The following is a 15,117-nucleotide window of genomic DNA, read 5'->3' as shown; positions in this document are numbered from 1 at the left end:
TTCACTAAGGTCTCACAACCAGGTGGTATTTCAAAGATATATGTACCTTAAAATTTAGCTCTCTCTTCTTGTTCGAAACAGTTCAAGTGTACTTGAACTTCATAAGGGAGTACAACGAGCCATTGGTTTGTATTGTCTAATTGATTGACAATAGGCTGTGTTATTTTTAGTTCGACTTGTTTACAGTTATTGTTTGTTTTTGATTGCAATAATTGAACTGAACATGGACTGTTGTAGCTGACTTCGTTAAGAGGGGTGTCGTAGATGTAATAGCTATCCATGGCTTCTTTGCAAAGTTCATTTTCGAATGCATAGTGCAATTGACCTTTTATCAAGTATTTATTGACAGGTAAAATTGCCTTGAAGAGACCCTTATAATATATAGGTATAGAAAATAAATGAAAATAAGTGAAACTCATCTGAAATGTTATAGGAAAATGAAGTAAATATGTTATTTTATTATTTAAAATAAAACATTCTAATTCAATAATATTTTCATAATACAATATATTATCGATCTTAACAGGTAAAGGCATAAGATTTTCACCTACTTGAGCCTGTATGTTTTTTAACTCAATAAAGAGATCATCTGTTTTTATTATACTTGGATGCATTATTTTTAATTTGGAAATAATTAATGAATTTTCGATATCTTGTAAAATAGAATCGATGGTTTCATACATAATGATTAATTGATTTAATGTATCTTTCATAAAGTGAGAATTCTGAGAATAAGTTGTTGTGTTTATTATCAAAGCAATTTGATCTATTTTGCCTTGCAAAATCTTTTCATTTTGATTTATTTGTTGTATAGTTAAATTAAATTTATCAATTACACCTATAGATAGATAATTGTGCTTTCGAATATTTTCCTCTAAACTGTTTTGGTTTTTCTGTAAATTTTGAATTAGTTTTTCATAACGTTCGCCATCTGAAGCGTCTACATTTCCAGTTACTGCTTTAAAAACTGAGCCTACAACATTCACTAGCCCTTTTTTGTTCTGTTTGAATGTGGAATAATTTCTGATATTTTGTTTTCAGCTCTCTTTTGCAAGAATTGTAATGCTTTTACATAATGCACAGAATCTTTCTTATACTGTCTATGTTTGTTTACTAACTCGACAATAGAAATTGTATTTATATAAAGTTTATTTGCTTCTTGTATTACTGGGTGTAAGTCATTAAAATGTGGTAATATATAAGAGTAAAACTATACTGTTTAACTTTTGCATTCCCTAGTTTAATTGGTAGCAGTCCGACATTATCGTTGACTTTCCTCACATTAATTTTCTGCTGAACCTCGTATGCATAAGTGATTACTTTGAAATATAATACAACTATTTTTATAATGGTCACATTAGCCTAGGTTAAGAATTTTACTACTCAAAGCTATATCTGTATTTAAGTGGGCGTTTATTATTACACATATTATGTACCTTTTCTTGACTTACTATTATTAGATACTATTTTTCTTACAATTTTGGTAGGGTTAGAGAGCGTATTGACTAAATTTTGACGTCCGTGCTTTTTAATAAAAAAAATTGATTTGGTTTTAATATTTCAGGGTCATTACGCGATTCATTAATTTTACCGATTATTTTTATTTTATTTGCTATTAGATCCTCGTTAATTTTTGAATAAAGAAGTTTAGCTTTTTCTTTATGTTCCGAAACATAATTATTTAATAATAGCTGATCATTGTCCAAGTTAAATGGATCATTTGAAGAGATATGACCACTAATGATGTCAACAGGTATGAGCTTAGTAACAGAGCGATCTGAATTATTGTAAGCCAAAATTGCGTATTTCATTCTTTGATGTATCGGTGTTGTATTAATTTTTATGTTAACGGGGAAACGTTCGTATTTAGATTTTTCTTCTCGATTGAGATGATCCGTTCTAATCATTGGTGAGTCAAATTTAATATTGGAATCGTCGAAATTATTTAGTTCTATATTTTCAATGTCATTGTTATTAATTTTTTGTACTTCTATCGGTTCGGGGAAATCTAATGTTACAGATTCAAAATTTTTATTTAACACGGTAGTTGATGCACATTCATCTTTTGCTGTTGCGAGTAAGAATATAATTTTGCGATTGTGCATTCTTCTGTATGGAATCATGATGTCACCGTTCTGAACATTTGTTTTTACTTCAACAACTTGTTCACCTCTCGGAGATATTGTTATCGCGTTAAGTTCAGGCGTTGTTCTGTGAAACTGTAACTTGATCTTTGCATAAGGCGTTACAAGAAATCCGTCTTTATAATTAATATTAACTTGTATTTTTTTAAGTTTATCTAATCCAAGAAAACCATCAAATTTATTACGAAATTTAAAAAGATAAAATTTTAAATATTTGTTTTTCGGCATATTAAAAATGTTTGAAGAAGGAATAAAAGCACTGTGTGTATGAGCTGATTGTTGGAAAATACTTGTAACTATAAATGGATCGTTATTAATATATTTATTATAGAATTTAAATGCTAAATGTAGATCGATAAAAGATTTACTTGATCCTGAGTCGATCATAAATTTTAAATTGTATTCAGGGAAAACTATATACGATAATTCACCAGAATTGTTTGTATTAAGAGATATAATTTCTGGCTTTATGCGTTGTTGTGACTCTTGAGTTTCGCAAAAATTTACGTTTTCCATGCTCGTTACCGGGGCGCTCTGAAAATTGTCGTCAGGCTGACTATATTGTTCATATTGCTGTGGATATTCAGAATAATTTTCATGGCACACCTCGTATTGATTTTCATAGTTATTGTAATATTGAGATTCAAAATTTAAATTTTGTTGATACGTTTCCTCTGTATACTGATTTGGATCAGTTTCCGCATTGTATTGTTCTTCGAAAACGAATTTTCAAGGTGGATAATAAGATATCGGGTAAATAAGTCCTATTAGGAAAACCTGGTTTAATATTACTGGTCTGTTTTGTGGAGATACTCATTGGGGTAGGTTTTGGTAGGGTTTGTTGACTATTAGGGTTAGGTTTAAAAACATTTATATTTGAATTAGGTCTTCGAAAAACTTGTGAGTTAGTCGGAAAACGATTTGGAACATTATTAAAATTAGGGCGAATATTAATATGTTGTGATGGAAAAGTGCGCCTTGGCATAAGTGAATTATTAGGAGCATGATTGTTAAAATTATTAAAAGGTCTAAATTGAGACAAATTGTGACTGTTATGATTAAAATGTTGAGGTGGTTCAATTTTAGGTACTGGTTTAGAGAAATTTTGGAAATATCTTGTATTATGTTCGAAATTGCGTAACGAATTGTAACGCTGTTGGGAGGTCTTTAGGCGCCATGCAACGAACTGTGTTGCCTAAGGGTTCTCTCAGTCCTGATAAAAAGGTTTTAAGAGCTAAATCGTTATATAGTTTGCGTTTAAGAGATTTTGATGTACACATAGTTTCATGAATGTCGACGTAAGAGCACAGTAAATTATGCAAATGTAAGATTTTATCGTAAAATTGATTTGGAGTTTCGTTTGGCATTTGTCTAAGCATTACCAGATCTCGGTTCAAACATGTTTCGTCTCTTTGATCTGCAAAATGTCTATAAAGTGTTTCTTTTAAATCGTCCCAGGTAGTAACGTTATGAATATTAATAACAATTTTGGCATTACCAGTTACAGTTAATTTTCCAATTAAACAGTTTAGTAAATAAATATTTCGAAAGTTAGTTGGATCACTCGGAATGTAAAAATGATCAATAAGGCTTTGACATGTTGCAAGATATCTATTTAAATCATTTGGTGTCCCGCAATTTAAGTACTCTGGTTTAAAATCGTCTTGTGACTTATTACTGCTAGTACTTTGCATGTTTATTTTTTTTGTCTACGGTATATAAAGATATATATATATATATATATATATATATATATATATATATATATATATATATATATATATATATATATATATTAGAGTCTCTTAAAGGTTTTATAGATAACGTTTCAAAAAATGTGTGATAAAATTTCAATCGTAAAACAAATTGCACTTACATTACGGTGAAAATGACTTTGAGCATTCTTCTATAAGGTAGATTTGTCAGGTCTGCAATTTTGTCTTCGCCAACTGTAATCTGCCTTGCGAGGGTGAGAGATGGTTGCTTCACACTCCGATGAACTGTTCTTTGGGGCACGTCACCAGTTCACGATCGAATGGGTTGTTCGATTTTTGAATGGCCTCTCCAACAACTGTCCGAAAAGTTCGATTCACCACTGATTCCCAATAAATCGTTGATACGAACTCGAACGACACGATGAGATACGATTTGGGAATCCTACCGACTGCGCCAATTAACTTATTGAATGTCAAAGTCACCTTTTCTTTAAAACTACTTTTATTTTTGAAATGAGTTACATTGAAGTTTTATTTAATTATATAAAAACAAAAAAAATTACATCTGTTTTAAAAACTAACTAGCTTGAAGAGCTCGTGCGACAGAGTGTAATAATAGAATCTATACTTGGAAAAATGCTAGTCTGTTATTGTCTATTCAGCACTTATACACACACACACACAATATAACTTACAGGATGTAGAAGTTTCATTTTTATTTCGATTTTTTCTAAATAATTTCTGACCGAGTTCTTTCAAAACCTGAAATAAAAAATGCAGATCCGTATTTAAAAAAATTAAGTTGGCCTCCGTATCTCACAAATTATCAGCTAATTTGAAAATCTAAAAATACTGTAACGTTTTTAGTTCGTTACATGTCTTTTTTATATATAATATATGATGTCTGGCCTATCATCACCGGATTCCCTCTCGTTCAGGCCGGATAGTTTATTTGACGCGTAATTTTTACGTTCTCTGTTATCGTTCGACACAACCCTGTTACTATTCTGTGGAGGCGCGCGCTGTCAACATCGCTTCTGTCAACTCTCCGTGCTTAACATCACTTTGTTTTGACGCTCTGTTGTATCCCAGCTTTTAGAAATGGTGATTATTTAAATCTTGCTGTATAATTTGAATCAGCTGCTATTTCGAGGCTACAGGTAAAGATGAGTTATTACCTTTTATAGATTCGATATTATTATTGAATATTTTTAGGGGTAGAGTTACGGATGTCCCAACTTGTATTTGTGTTTTGCTGGCACGTTGGCGTCCCTTTTCTTTTGTCCTCCAGAATGTCACATGGAAGAAAGGATATGTTGTTTATTATTTATTGAGCCCTCGGAAGTATTTCGAGGTAGGTTTATTTTGTTTATTAGACCTTGTTTGGTTTTAAACAAGAGTTTCATATTTTTAGGGTCCAAGGTATGGACTGTGTCCAAGTACGGACTGTGTCCAAGGTACGGACTGTGTCCAAGGTACGGACTGTGTCCAAGGTACGGGTAGTGTCTTATGTACAGACATTATCTTATATACAGATGTCCTGTGGACGAGTGTCCCCAGTAAGAACGATTTTTTCTTACATCTAAGTGCCACAGCGTGGATGTAGCTTGAGTCCCATGCTGCTTCACTCCCATTTCTAAGCCTAGTCAGTAGCTACGGCTGTAAGGATTCATGGTGTCCTCAATCTGGCCCCTTTTGTTGTTTTGACCAACAGGATCGCCGACAGACAGTACAGAGATGCTAGACCACCTCACGCTGCTACTGTTTGAAGCAAGATTACATAAAAGAACAGCTAAGTGTATATTTAAGTTCTAGTTTTACATTTAACATCTAAAACGTCTTAAACAGTAACGTACATTTTAAATAATATCGTACAGACTATAAGTGGTTAGATTATTAAGAACATTTATGTCGATGCAGTAGTTGCAATGTGATTTAGATTTTAGGTTTCATTATATTATGCCTTGTAATAGTATTACTTTCTATAGATATTATTATTGCGCTATATTAACAGATGAATAACGAGACATAGATTCTAGAATCTACAGGTTGCAACACATCAGATTTAACACCGCATAAAATTTAACAATTTAAATAAAGTAATGCTACTTTTCTTATATTTTCTATAACGTTACACGCATTGTATTTTTTCATAGTCTTTTCATAGAACATATTTAATATTATTTACATACATAGTTTTACTCAACAAATAACCACTATAATAATTATTAAAATTGTACAATGCTATTTACCATCAAAATTCATAATGAATAAATATAGTCATTAGTTTTAAGTATTATACAACTGTGTTTTCTTTCTCTGTACATGCCTGGCGCCCAATATCTATATATCTTTTGTTAATTATTACTGATTAATTTTCTCTCTAGTGAAATACCTTATCCACGACTGCTCTCCGATGAAAAGCTGCCGCAGTGGTAGTGGTTTAAAAATCGCTACAATACTGTCAGATAGCTCTGATGAAGTGGCTATGAGAGTGTGCAATTAGTTTTTTGATTTTCTAAAAACTAACGACAGGAAAAAATAAAATTGATTTTCAAAAAAATCCGTTTTTCCAAAAAACTCAGCAATCCTTGAAATTTTTAAAGCTTTTTTCATAGCATCTTGGTGAACATCACAAGGAGCAACTTTGCCCCAATTTAACCATCTTCTTATCTATTACGGTTTCCGAGATGGCAATACTCGTGCCTCGAATTTGTAGCACCCTGTACAATATAGAATAATATTACGAATCCGCAAAACTGTTAAAAATTTTAAATACAAAAAATTTTTTATTTTTTAAGTCTCCATCTAACAAAGGAATAATCTTGGAATAATATACAGAATGTTCCATTTAAAATAACGAACAAAATCTATTTTATATTTTAGAAAAGTTGTCATATAATTTTGAACACACTGTATGGTTTAAGAATACGATATTTATAGGACAATAAGTACAGACCAACTAAAATACCTAGTATAGTTTTGATTCCCGGACATTTCTTGTATTTTTATTAATTTCTCTAAAAAAAGCTGGATTTTTTTTAAATTTATTTATTAATGTCTCTCAAACTGTCAAAACATTTAATAATATTTTAGGATTATTTAAAGTGATCAGAAAGGAAGCCAAAAATGCAATATTATACAGGGTGCTTTATTTAAAAAAAATCTTCCCGATCCACTAGGTAGGTAAAAGTTAAATTACTTCCCTGAAATACATCCTAGTAACATATTTTAGGTTTACACTTCCTAAAAATTTCCTTTAAAATTTCTCAGATATTTATTTTAGGAGCTACAGATTCCCGACGCACTATTGCCGGACCCAAAGACATTATAAAGATAGACCGAACATCTCATTCATAAATTCGTTGGTAGTGTATCAAACATTCCAATGTGTCAAACAATGACAGAAGAGACAGAGAAGTCTAAAATTTCCGACCCCGGCAACTAGGTGCATTTGGGATTGTTCTAATGGCCAGTGGCGTATCGTTTTTTGGAACGAATTTAATTAGTAAAGTAAAAGTAAAGTAATTAGTAAAATTTTTACTCCATATTAATATACTACATTAACACTTTTTCGTCAGATGAGTTTTGTTATAAGGTCTAATATAATAATACAATTAATATCCTACATATACTTATGTTGAAACGTTAGTAGTTTTCGAAAATCACTCCAACGTCGATTTTCAATTTAAACTTTCAGTTACTTCTATATAAACTTTCAGTTATTTTTGAATATTTACAGGGTGACTCAGGCTTCCGAAACAGTTCTATATTAGGTTTGTGGTTGGTGACTTTTCTTTCAATTTTTTTTTTCAGAATATGGAGGCATTTAGGCACATATTAGACATTTTTGTAAACATAGGTGGCCAGTACATATTTTCAAACCAAAGTTGTAGATTTGCCATTAAATATTCATTCCAGAAATACCTAGGGTTGCCACTTGTCCTTTTTTGAAAAGGGCAGTCCTTTTGACTTTTTTTGACTTAAAAAATCATTTTTATTTACGTATTTTCCCTGAGAAAATTACCTACAGAAAACAGAAATATTCTTTTCGCCCAAATTTAATTAGGAATGTTATAAAACTTAACTTATAAATAAATTTTTCTTGTTTAGAATAGGCAACATTATTTAGAACCTCCCGTTTAATCTCAAATGATAGTTTAGGTTTTAGTTTTACCTTTTTTTTATCTTAAAAAGAACTTTTCAAAATTAGTACCTAATTAGTAACGATTTAGTTAGTTCGCAATCGATAGCTTCCTGTGAAGTACTGTGTAATAGTTGTAATCGTGTATTATTAATAACTTCCTATACCTAAAATCAATATTTAATGAGAAAATTGTGTTTTTTTTTGAAAATATAAGACAAGATTTGACTTTCGGTCTTCTTCTTGTATTATGATGGCTCTGATACGAGGCAATTGCCTTTTAGTCTCGCAATAGAAGGCATTTATCATTAAAAGTATAAAATATGTGTGCTACAGTATGGGATTTCTGTCGCATAATAATGAATACCTATTACGTTTATTTACAAATCCATTACTTTTTAAAGGTAAGCTTCATCAGATAATCAAATTTTAGTTAAATGTCCTAATCTTCATGAACTGTATTAAGCATATGTATTGCGGTTTGAATCATCTGTATGTTGACAAAAAATATTTTGAAAATGTGCGTTACAATGGCCCCTATGCATTGCGCGGTTTTGAATCATCCTGTATGTTGACAAAAATATTTTGAAAATGTGCGTTACAATGGCCCCATCTTATGTAAAAAATTGAAATAAAAATCACAAACCAAAACCTAATAGGTAAAAGCTTTTTTGGAGGCCTGGGTCGCTCTTTATATAGGTATGTATAAAACTAGTAACCTAAAATTTTTACAGTTCGTCTCATTCTAAAAAAGTTAAACACACCGTACAAATAACTCTAGGAAGATGTATTTGTACGGTGGTAAAATGTCTAAACAAGGCCGAAGGGCAGATATAATAAAGCAATAAAATGTAAAAAGGTCGGGTAAACACCTTTGTTTATTTATTGAGCAAAATTCCTTTAGAATATCGTATATAATGACCAAAATAGGACGCAATTTTAAGGAAAAAATGTCACTTTCTGGCTTATAATAAAGTTTCAAATGTAACGTTTATATTCAAATTTGTTATGATCTACAACAGTTAGGTAGTAATTGAGACGAATTATAATTCCAATTACCGGCTACTACGTTCTTGTTTTAATAGATCAAATTCAACAAATATAATTAGAAATTATTTAATTGTGAGAGGCTCCCTTATGGGACGCCTATGTACGATACGGCGCGGCGGAAACAATACCTACCTGTGAAAAGACAAATTCCGGTAATTTGAGGCTTATTTGTCCACACATTTGACACTGTCGTACCATATTGAAAATTCGCAGATTCAAAAGTACATTAAACAAAAACAAAAACTACTGAAAAACACTGAAAAGTTCACTTCGGAGTTGATTCTGACTTCAAACACACCGTAAGCTAAACTTAGTACGCTGACCATGGGCAGAGGGCCGTCGCGAGGGGTGGTGGGACGCATGTGGGACGGCAGACGTTGCCATGGGCAGACGTTGCCATGGGCAGACGTTGCCAATAGTTCTAGACGTTTCAGCACATTAAACAGTAAACATGTCTTTTAATTGTAACGCATATATCCTCTGGTTAATAACATATTATTACGCATGCTTCTTTAAAAATAAACTATTAATTTAATTAAGAAATTGAAATTTATTGATATCCGGTGAAGGTTTTAAAGTCACCTTTTCTGCAAATCAAACTAAGTAGATAGGCGCAAATTTGATATGTGGCAATGTCGCCTTCTCTATCTCAGTTGATTTTTACAGTACGTAGTCAACCTCCGAATGTTTGATCGGGTTAAAATGCATAATGTGATATCTGTTCTTCCTAAATCTATGGCCGGACCCTGTTTGTGAGTCCCAACATACCATAAAATATAGTGATGGGCATTACGATTCATTTGTTTTTTAACACTTTATGACACTAGCGTAATTGGATTGATTATTTTACAAATAATATTAAATTATCAATTCAATTCATATATACCGTATGATCGAAAAAAAATGGCGTCCAGTTGGCTGGGAAATGACGATCGATGACATTTCCCATATAAATTTACATATAAAATGACAGCGATCTTCATTTCATAGCCATCGTTGACGCCGTTTTTTCTCGATCATACGGTACTATTTATTATTCTTAATACCAGTTTAATATTTTTCGAGCGATATTTTAATTTCGACTTAATAATCATATAATAAATAGTACATAATATCGCATGATCGAAAAAAATGGCATCCAGTTGGCTTGGAAATGAACATCGATGACGTTGCACATATATTTTTACACATAAAATGACAGCGATTTTCATTTTATAACAATCGCTGACGCCGTTTTTTTTTCCGTCCGACATTTAATAAACCATTAGTCGGTAATATTATTTTAACAAAAATTTTGACGTAAAAATTAAATACATTACAGATACTCCCGTACAACAATATAAATATTTTTTTTTCTTGTAAATAACATTCTTATCGTTTGAATTTCATGCCCATGATATATGTTTAGGGTATTTGTTCAAGTCTAAATACTGGTGCCTAACTATAGAGTCATAGACCTATATCACCGCCACCGCCGGCGCCGCCGCGCCGTAGAAACGAACGATCGCATTTTGATTCGATTCAATTCTCACGATTATTTTAAATCTTACGGATCCATGCTGGCCACGATTCAATTGAACCAACCGTATTGTAAGCAATAAATCAATACTCACGACTCTTATGGATCCGTGCTGACTATGATTCAGTTGAACGAACCGTATTCTAAGCAGTGAATCGAATCACACGATTCATTTTTAATATTCGTTCAAATGAACAACTAGTTCAATCTTTGCCCAACTCTAATACAATACGAAAAAATTAAATACTAACGTAAATTATTAATACTAACATTTTCTAATGAGATATTTCTTACCTTCGGTTAGATGGACCTGCGACTCCCTCGGGCGTCGAAAGTGGAGATAAAACGGGCGACCTTTGTCTTGCTCCAGCTCCCTAAAATATTTTTTGAACGTATTTAGCAGCAGTAATAATAATAGAAATAATAAACAATCTTTATTTCACATTAAAATTTATATAAAGATCCCATCAAAAACATAGAAATATAAGAAAATGCCAAGTATCGCAACACAATTCTTCCACTATAAAAAGTTGTGAGATCTCATGTAAAACCAAGTCAGTTTATTTTATTTAGTCTCTCTTTAAGCACCTATTCAACAATTTTGTTATAAATTGTTAGTATCGATATTAGTAATTTTTATTTCTGTAATAATTATAATGACTTGGCAATTGCACGGCACCATAACTATAAAAGAATAATCTACTATTTCGATAGCTAAGTAAAACAGTGCACTTAAGAATATTTTTTTTAGATACATTAGGTAATTATTTTTTCCTATTTTGGAACATTTATCAGTTCAACGCGGGCCAAACTGCGACGGCGATGTTGCCACACCGCTGACACCGCATTGTCATTGCGGCGACAGTAAGCGCCCCGCGCGCGCCACCCGCAATGTTCTTTTGTTTCAAGTCTCATCTCTCACTCAGTTAACTGCAACTTAACCACTTTCTGATAATACTATTTCACGCAGAATAAACGATATGGCCAAGGATATTCAAGAATAATAAAAGAAAAGCGAATATTTTGCTTTGCAGTTTGACGAATCTACACATATGTGACTGCACAGTTTGTAGTATTTGTGCGCTTTGAAGCAGATACCAGTATCATGGAAGAAATTTTATTTTCCAAAGCACTTCCTGCAAACACTACTGGCCAGTGTTTATAGGATATGTTTTTAGGAAGTACTTGCGACTACGATATTGGAAGAAATGTATCGCTATTTGTAGCTATGGCGCTAAAACTATGACTGGTAAAAAGAACGGACTTATTGCAAATTAAAATCGATAATGCCAAACATATCCTGGACACACTGTTTTCTTCATCGACAGGCTCTAGCTGCTAAGGTAGTACCTTCTGATTTAAATGACGTGCTCAAGGAGATTAGGAAAGGTATTGAAAGAGTTCTGGAACTGAGAGCTATATTGTTGTTACAAGATTCAAAATCTGAATATGCTTCTCGTTTTTCTGACCCTATTTGGCTCTTGAAATTAGCAATTTTGACAGATATTTAGCCACCTTAACAATTTGAACAAGAACCTTCAAAGAAGAGAAGAAAATATTTTAACAGCGAAAGATAAAGTAACGCAAAACTTCGTTTCTGGTCAACCTCTCTGCAAAACAAAATGTTCGAATCTTTTCCATGTATTCAGAAAGATTATTGAAAATAATGCAACAGACCAAAGTTTTGCAGTATCAACTCACATTCCTTGCATGATACATAGCTGACATAATTTGCAAGAGAAACTATTGGCATAATTTCCAGACTTGCACTCTGAAGCAGACAATGGGCGTAGATGGATTTTAATTTAAGAGAAATACACTCCAATTAGAAAACGATTTGATTATTAACGTTTCAAAAATAGCACCACAATTTGATAAAAATTTGTTGTGTAAGAACCTCGACTTTTTCTTTCAGGCGGCCCTAGGGGTCGCGATCGACAGATTGAAAAACACTGGTATAGGATATCATATCGTGCAATTGCCAAGTCATTATAATTATTACAGAAATAAAGATAACTAACATTGATACTAACAACGGCCCCTTAGATTTGTGTTATTTTTGATGTTTGTTTTTGTGGTGTATTTATTGGATAAATAGACATTATGACCAATAAATGTGTTATAATATGTGATACTGTCCGCAGTAAGAAAACAGTCTTATCCCCTTAAAAGAGCTCCATAACATAAAAGCATGAAAACCTCAAAACAACACAAAAGTATGTTCTTAAAAGTTTAAATAATTATAAACTTTATATACTAAACCTTTAAGAACATACTTATACTACTGTAATAATTATACTAGTAAATATTATCCAATAAGTAATTAATTTCCCGAATAACAATATTGTCAAGGTCAAGGTGTATTACTGGTTGCATAACTGCATTACTGCTACATAACCGCAACGTGCATTGAGAAACCTGGCGAATTCGCCAGAAAGTAAAAGAAAATTACAGAATTCTTTAGAAAATTCCAGAAACAATCGCCAGGGGGTATATAAGGCCCGCACTTTGACAGTTGGACCAGTCTGAAGAGAGTCTGAAGTCTGAAGTCTGAAGTTTGATAATACCGCGAAATACCGTTAGAATAATAGTAGTTGCATAAATTGTGTTGTAAATAGTATAAGTTGTGTGTACAGAGTGAGATAAATAAATTCGTTAAGTATTTTATCGTGAGTTTAAATAGTGGACCCACGGAATCCGTAACAATTGGTGTCGGAAGTGCGATTTAAGTGGATTTTGAAGATTTTACACCGAATTTGCGAATTTTTATGGTTGGTACGAGACAGCAAGCGAAGAAAATGGAAGAAGTAAGCAAATTATTGGGCGATTTTATGGAGAAATTAGAGAGAGAAAAAGAAGAGGAAAAATTACAACGACGACAAGAAAAACAAGAACAGGACCGGCTTGAAAAAATTTTCGTAGATTTGAAATTCCAACAACAACAAGATAAACAGGAAGAACAGGATCAGCTTGAAAAATTTTTCCAAGATTTGAAAATTCAACGACAACAAGACAAAGAAGAAATACAGGACCGGCTTGAGAAAATGTTAGGCAATTTAGAAATTCGTCAAAAAAATGAATGGAGGGAAATTTTAGAAGATATAGAAACGCGCCGCCAGAAAGAAAGACAAGAAGATCAGGACCGTCTTAAGAAAACTTTAGAAAATCAAGAAATTCGACTTCAGAAAAGCTTGGGGGAACAGCAACAAGCAATGTTGGAAGTACGTTGCCAGGAACAGCAGAACCACTTCCAAGAAGCCGTAGAAGATCTTGAGGAACGCCTTCAGCAGAAGATAGAAAGATTGGAGATGGACCTACAGAAGACCAAGGTACAAGTAAGGACACCTGGCGTTCATGGAACTGCGAACCTCAAGGCCCCGACCTACGATGGACAAAGCACCTGGACGATGTACCACCGCCAGTTTGAAGCAGCGGCTGCTGCCAATGGATGGACTGACCAAGAGAAAGCAGCAGCACTTGTCATCGCGCTGCGTGGCCCTGCCCTGGAACTGATGCAAACTATTCCTGCAGCCCAACAGCAGGAATACCAAACTTTGGTCGCTGCACTGGACAGAAGATATGGCGACCAACATCGACGCCAACTTTACCAGGCCCAGATCAAGACACGCCTGCAGCGTTCCGGAGAGAGTCTGCAGGAATTTGAAGCAGACTTACGTCGGCTGGTACACCTAGCATATCCAGAAGCACCGGAAGGGTTTAGGGAACTCGCTGCTCAGTGCTTTATCAGCGGGCTGAAGGACAACGAATTACAGAGGGCGCTGCAAATATCCCGATTTTCTACCATCAGCGAAGCACTGGTCAGGGCGCTGGAAATTGAAGCTGCTTTTAGCGCCATTCCTAGACCGAAGATAAGATCGGTAACGGTCGAGGAACAGCCCGGAAGTTCTCACATACGTTTGGAGGAGATGTTTAGTAAATTATGTGAGTTACTAGTGAACAAGAGTAGCAACAACACCCAGACAGAGAACAAGAGAAGATCCCAGGATATTAGGTGCTATAGATGTGGCAGGAATGGCCATATCCAAGGGGATTGTCGCATCCAAATGCCATTCCGTTCATCATTAAGAGAACATCGGCATATCGGAAGATCCCAGGACATAAGTTGCTATAGATGTGGCAGGAATGGCCACATCAAACGGGATTGCCGCGTTGAAATGCGATTCCGTTTACCCTTCAGAGAACATAGGCACCAGGAAATAAATAGTAATGAGCGAGTATTGGCTGAAGAAAACAGAGCCCCTAGGATGTTTTCCATTAGGAGTCTAGGAAAAACCGCTGACAGTTTGGTGATCAACGGGAAGGTCAATGGTAGAAGAATTCGAATGACTGTGGATACAGGCGCTATGGTATCGTTTGTGCGGACTAACTCAGTGTAAGGATTGAAGATGATGCCTCTTAGAAGAAGAGTGTATTTACGTACAGTTACGGGGGAAATGGCCGTTGTAGAGGGAGATGCTTTCATGGAACTGGAGTTAGGGAATTTGAAGTTTCGGCATAGCATTTTAGTGGCAGACATTGAAGATG

At 33.8% G+C, this 15,117-nt stretch overlaps 1 protein-coding gene across 1 annotated transcript in view; it reads right to left on the bottom strand.

The window, feature by feature from the left end:
- LOC115874949 overlaps nucleotides 1-15,117 on the bottom strand; it is a 229,193-nt gene that overhangs the window by 66,150 nt on the left and 147,926 nt on the right. The window contains exon 37 of the mRNA XM_030890257.1: nucleotides 10,867-10,946. Within this exon, the coding sequence (XP_030746117.1) occupies nucleotides 10,867-10,946 (80 nt within the window). The remainder of the gene's footprint in view (nucleotides 1-10,866; nucleotides 10,947-15,117) is intronic.

This window comes from Sitophilus oryzae, unplaced genomic scaffold, assembly GCF_002938485.1.
Source record: "Sitophilus oryzae breed Bouriz unplaced genomic scaffold, Soryzae_2.0 scaffold_1307_pilon_pilon, whole genome shotgun sequence".
Classification (NCBI taxonomy): domain Eukaryota; kingdom Metazoa; phylum Arthropoda; class Insecta; order Coleoptera; family Curculionidae; genus Sitophilus; species Sitophilus oryzae.
The sequence above is the reverse complement of the archived record's forward strand: the minus strand, read 5'-3'. Positions and strand labels throughout refer to the sequence as shown.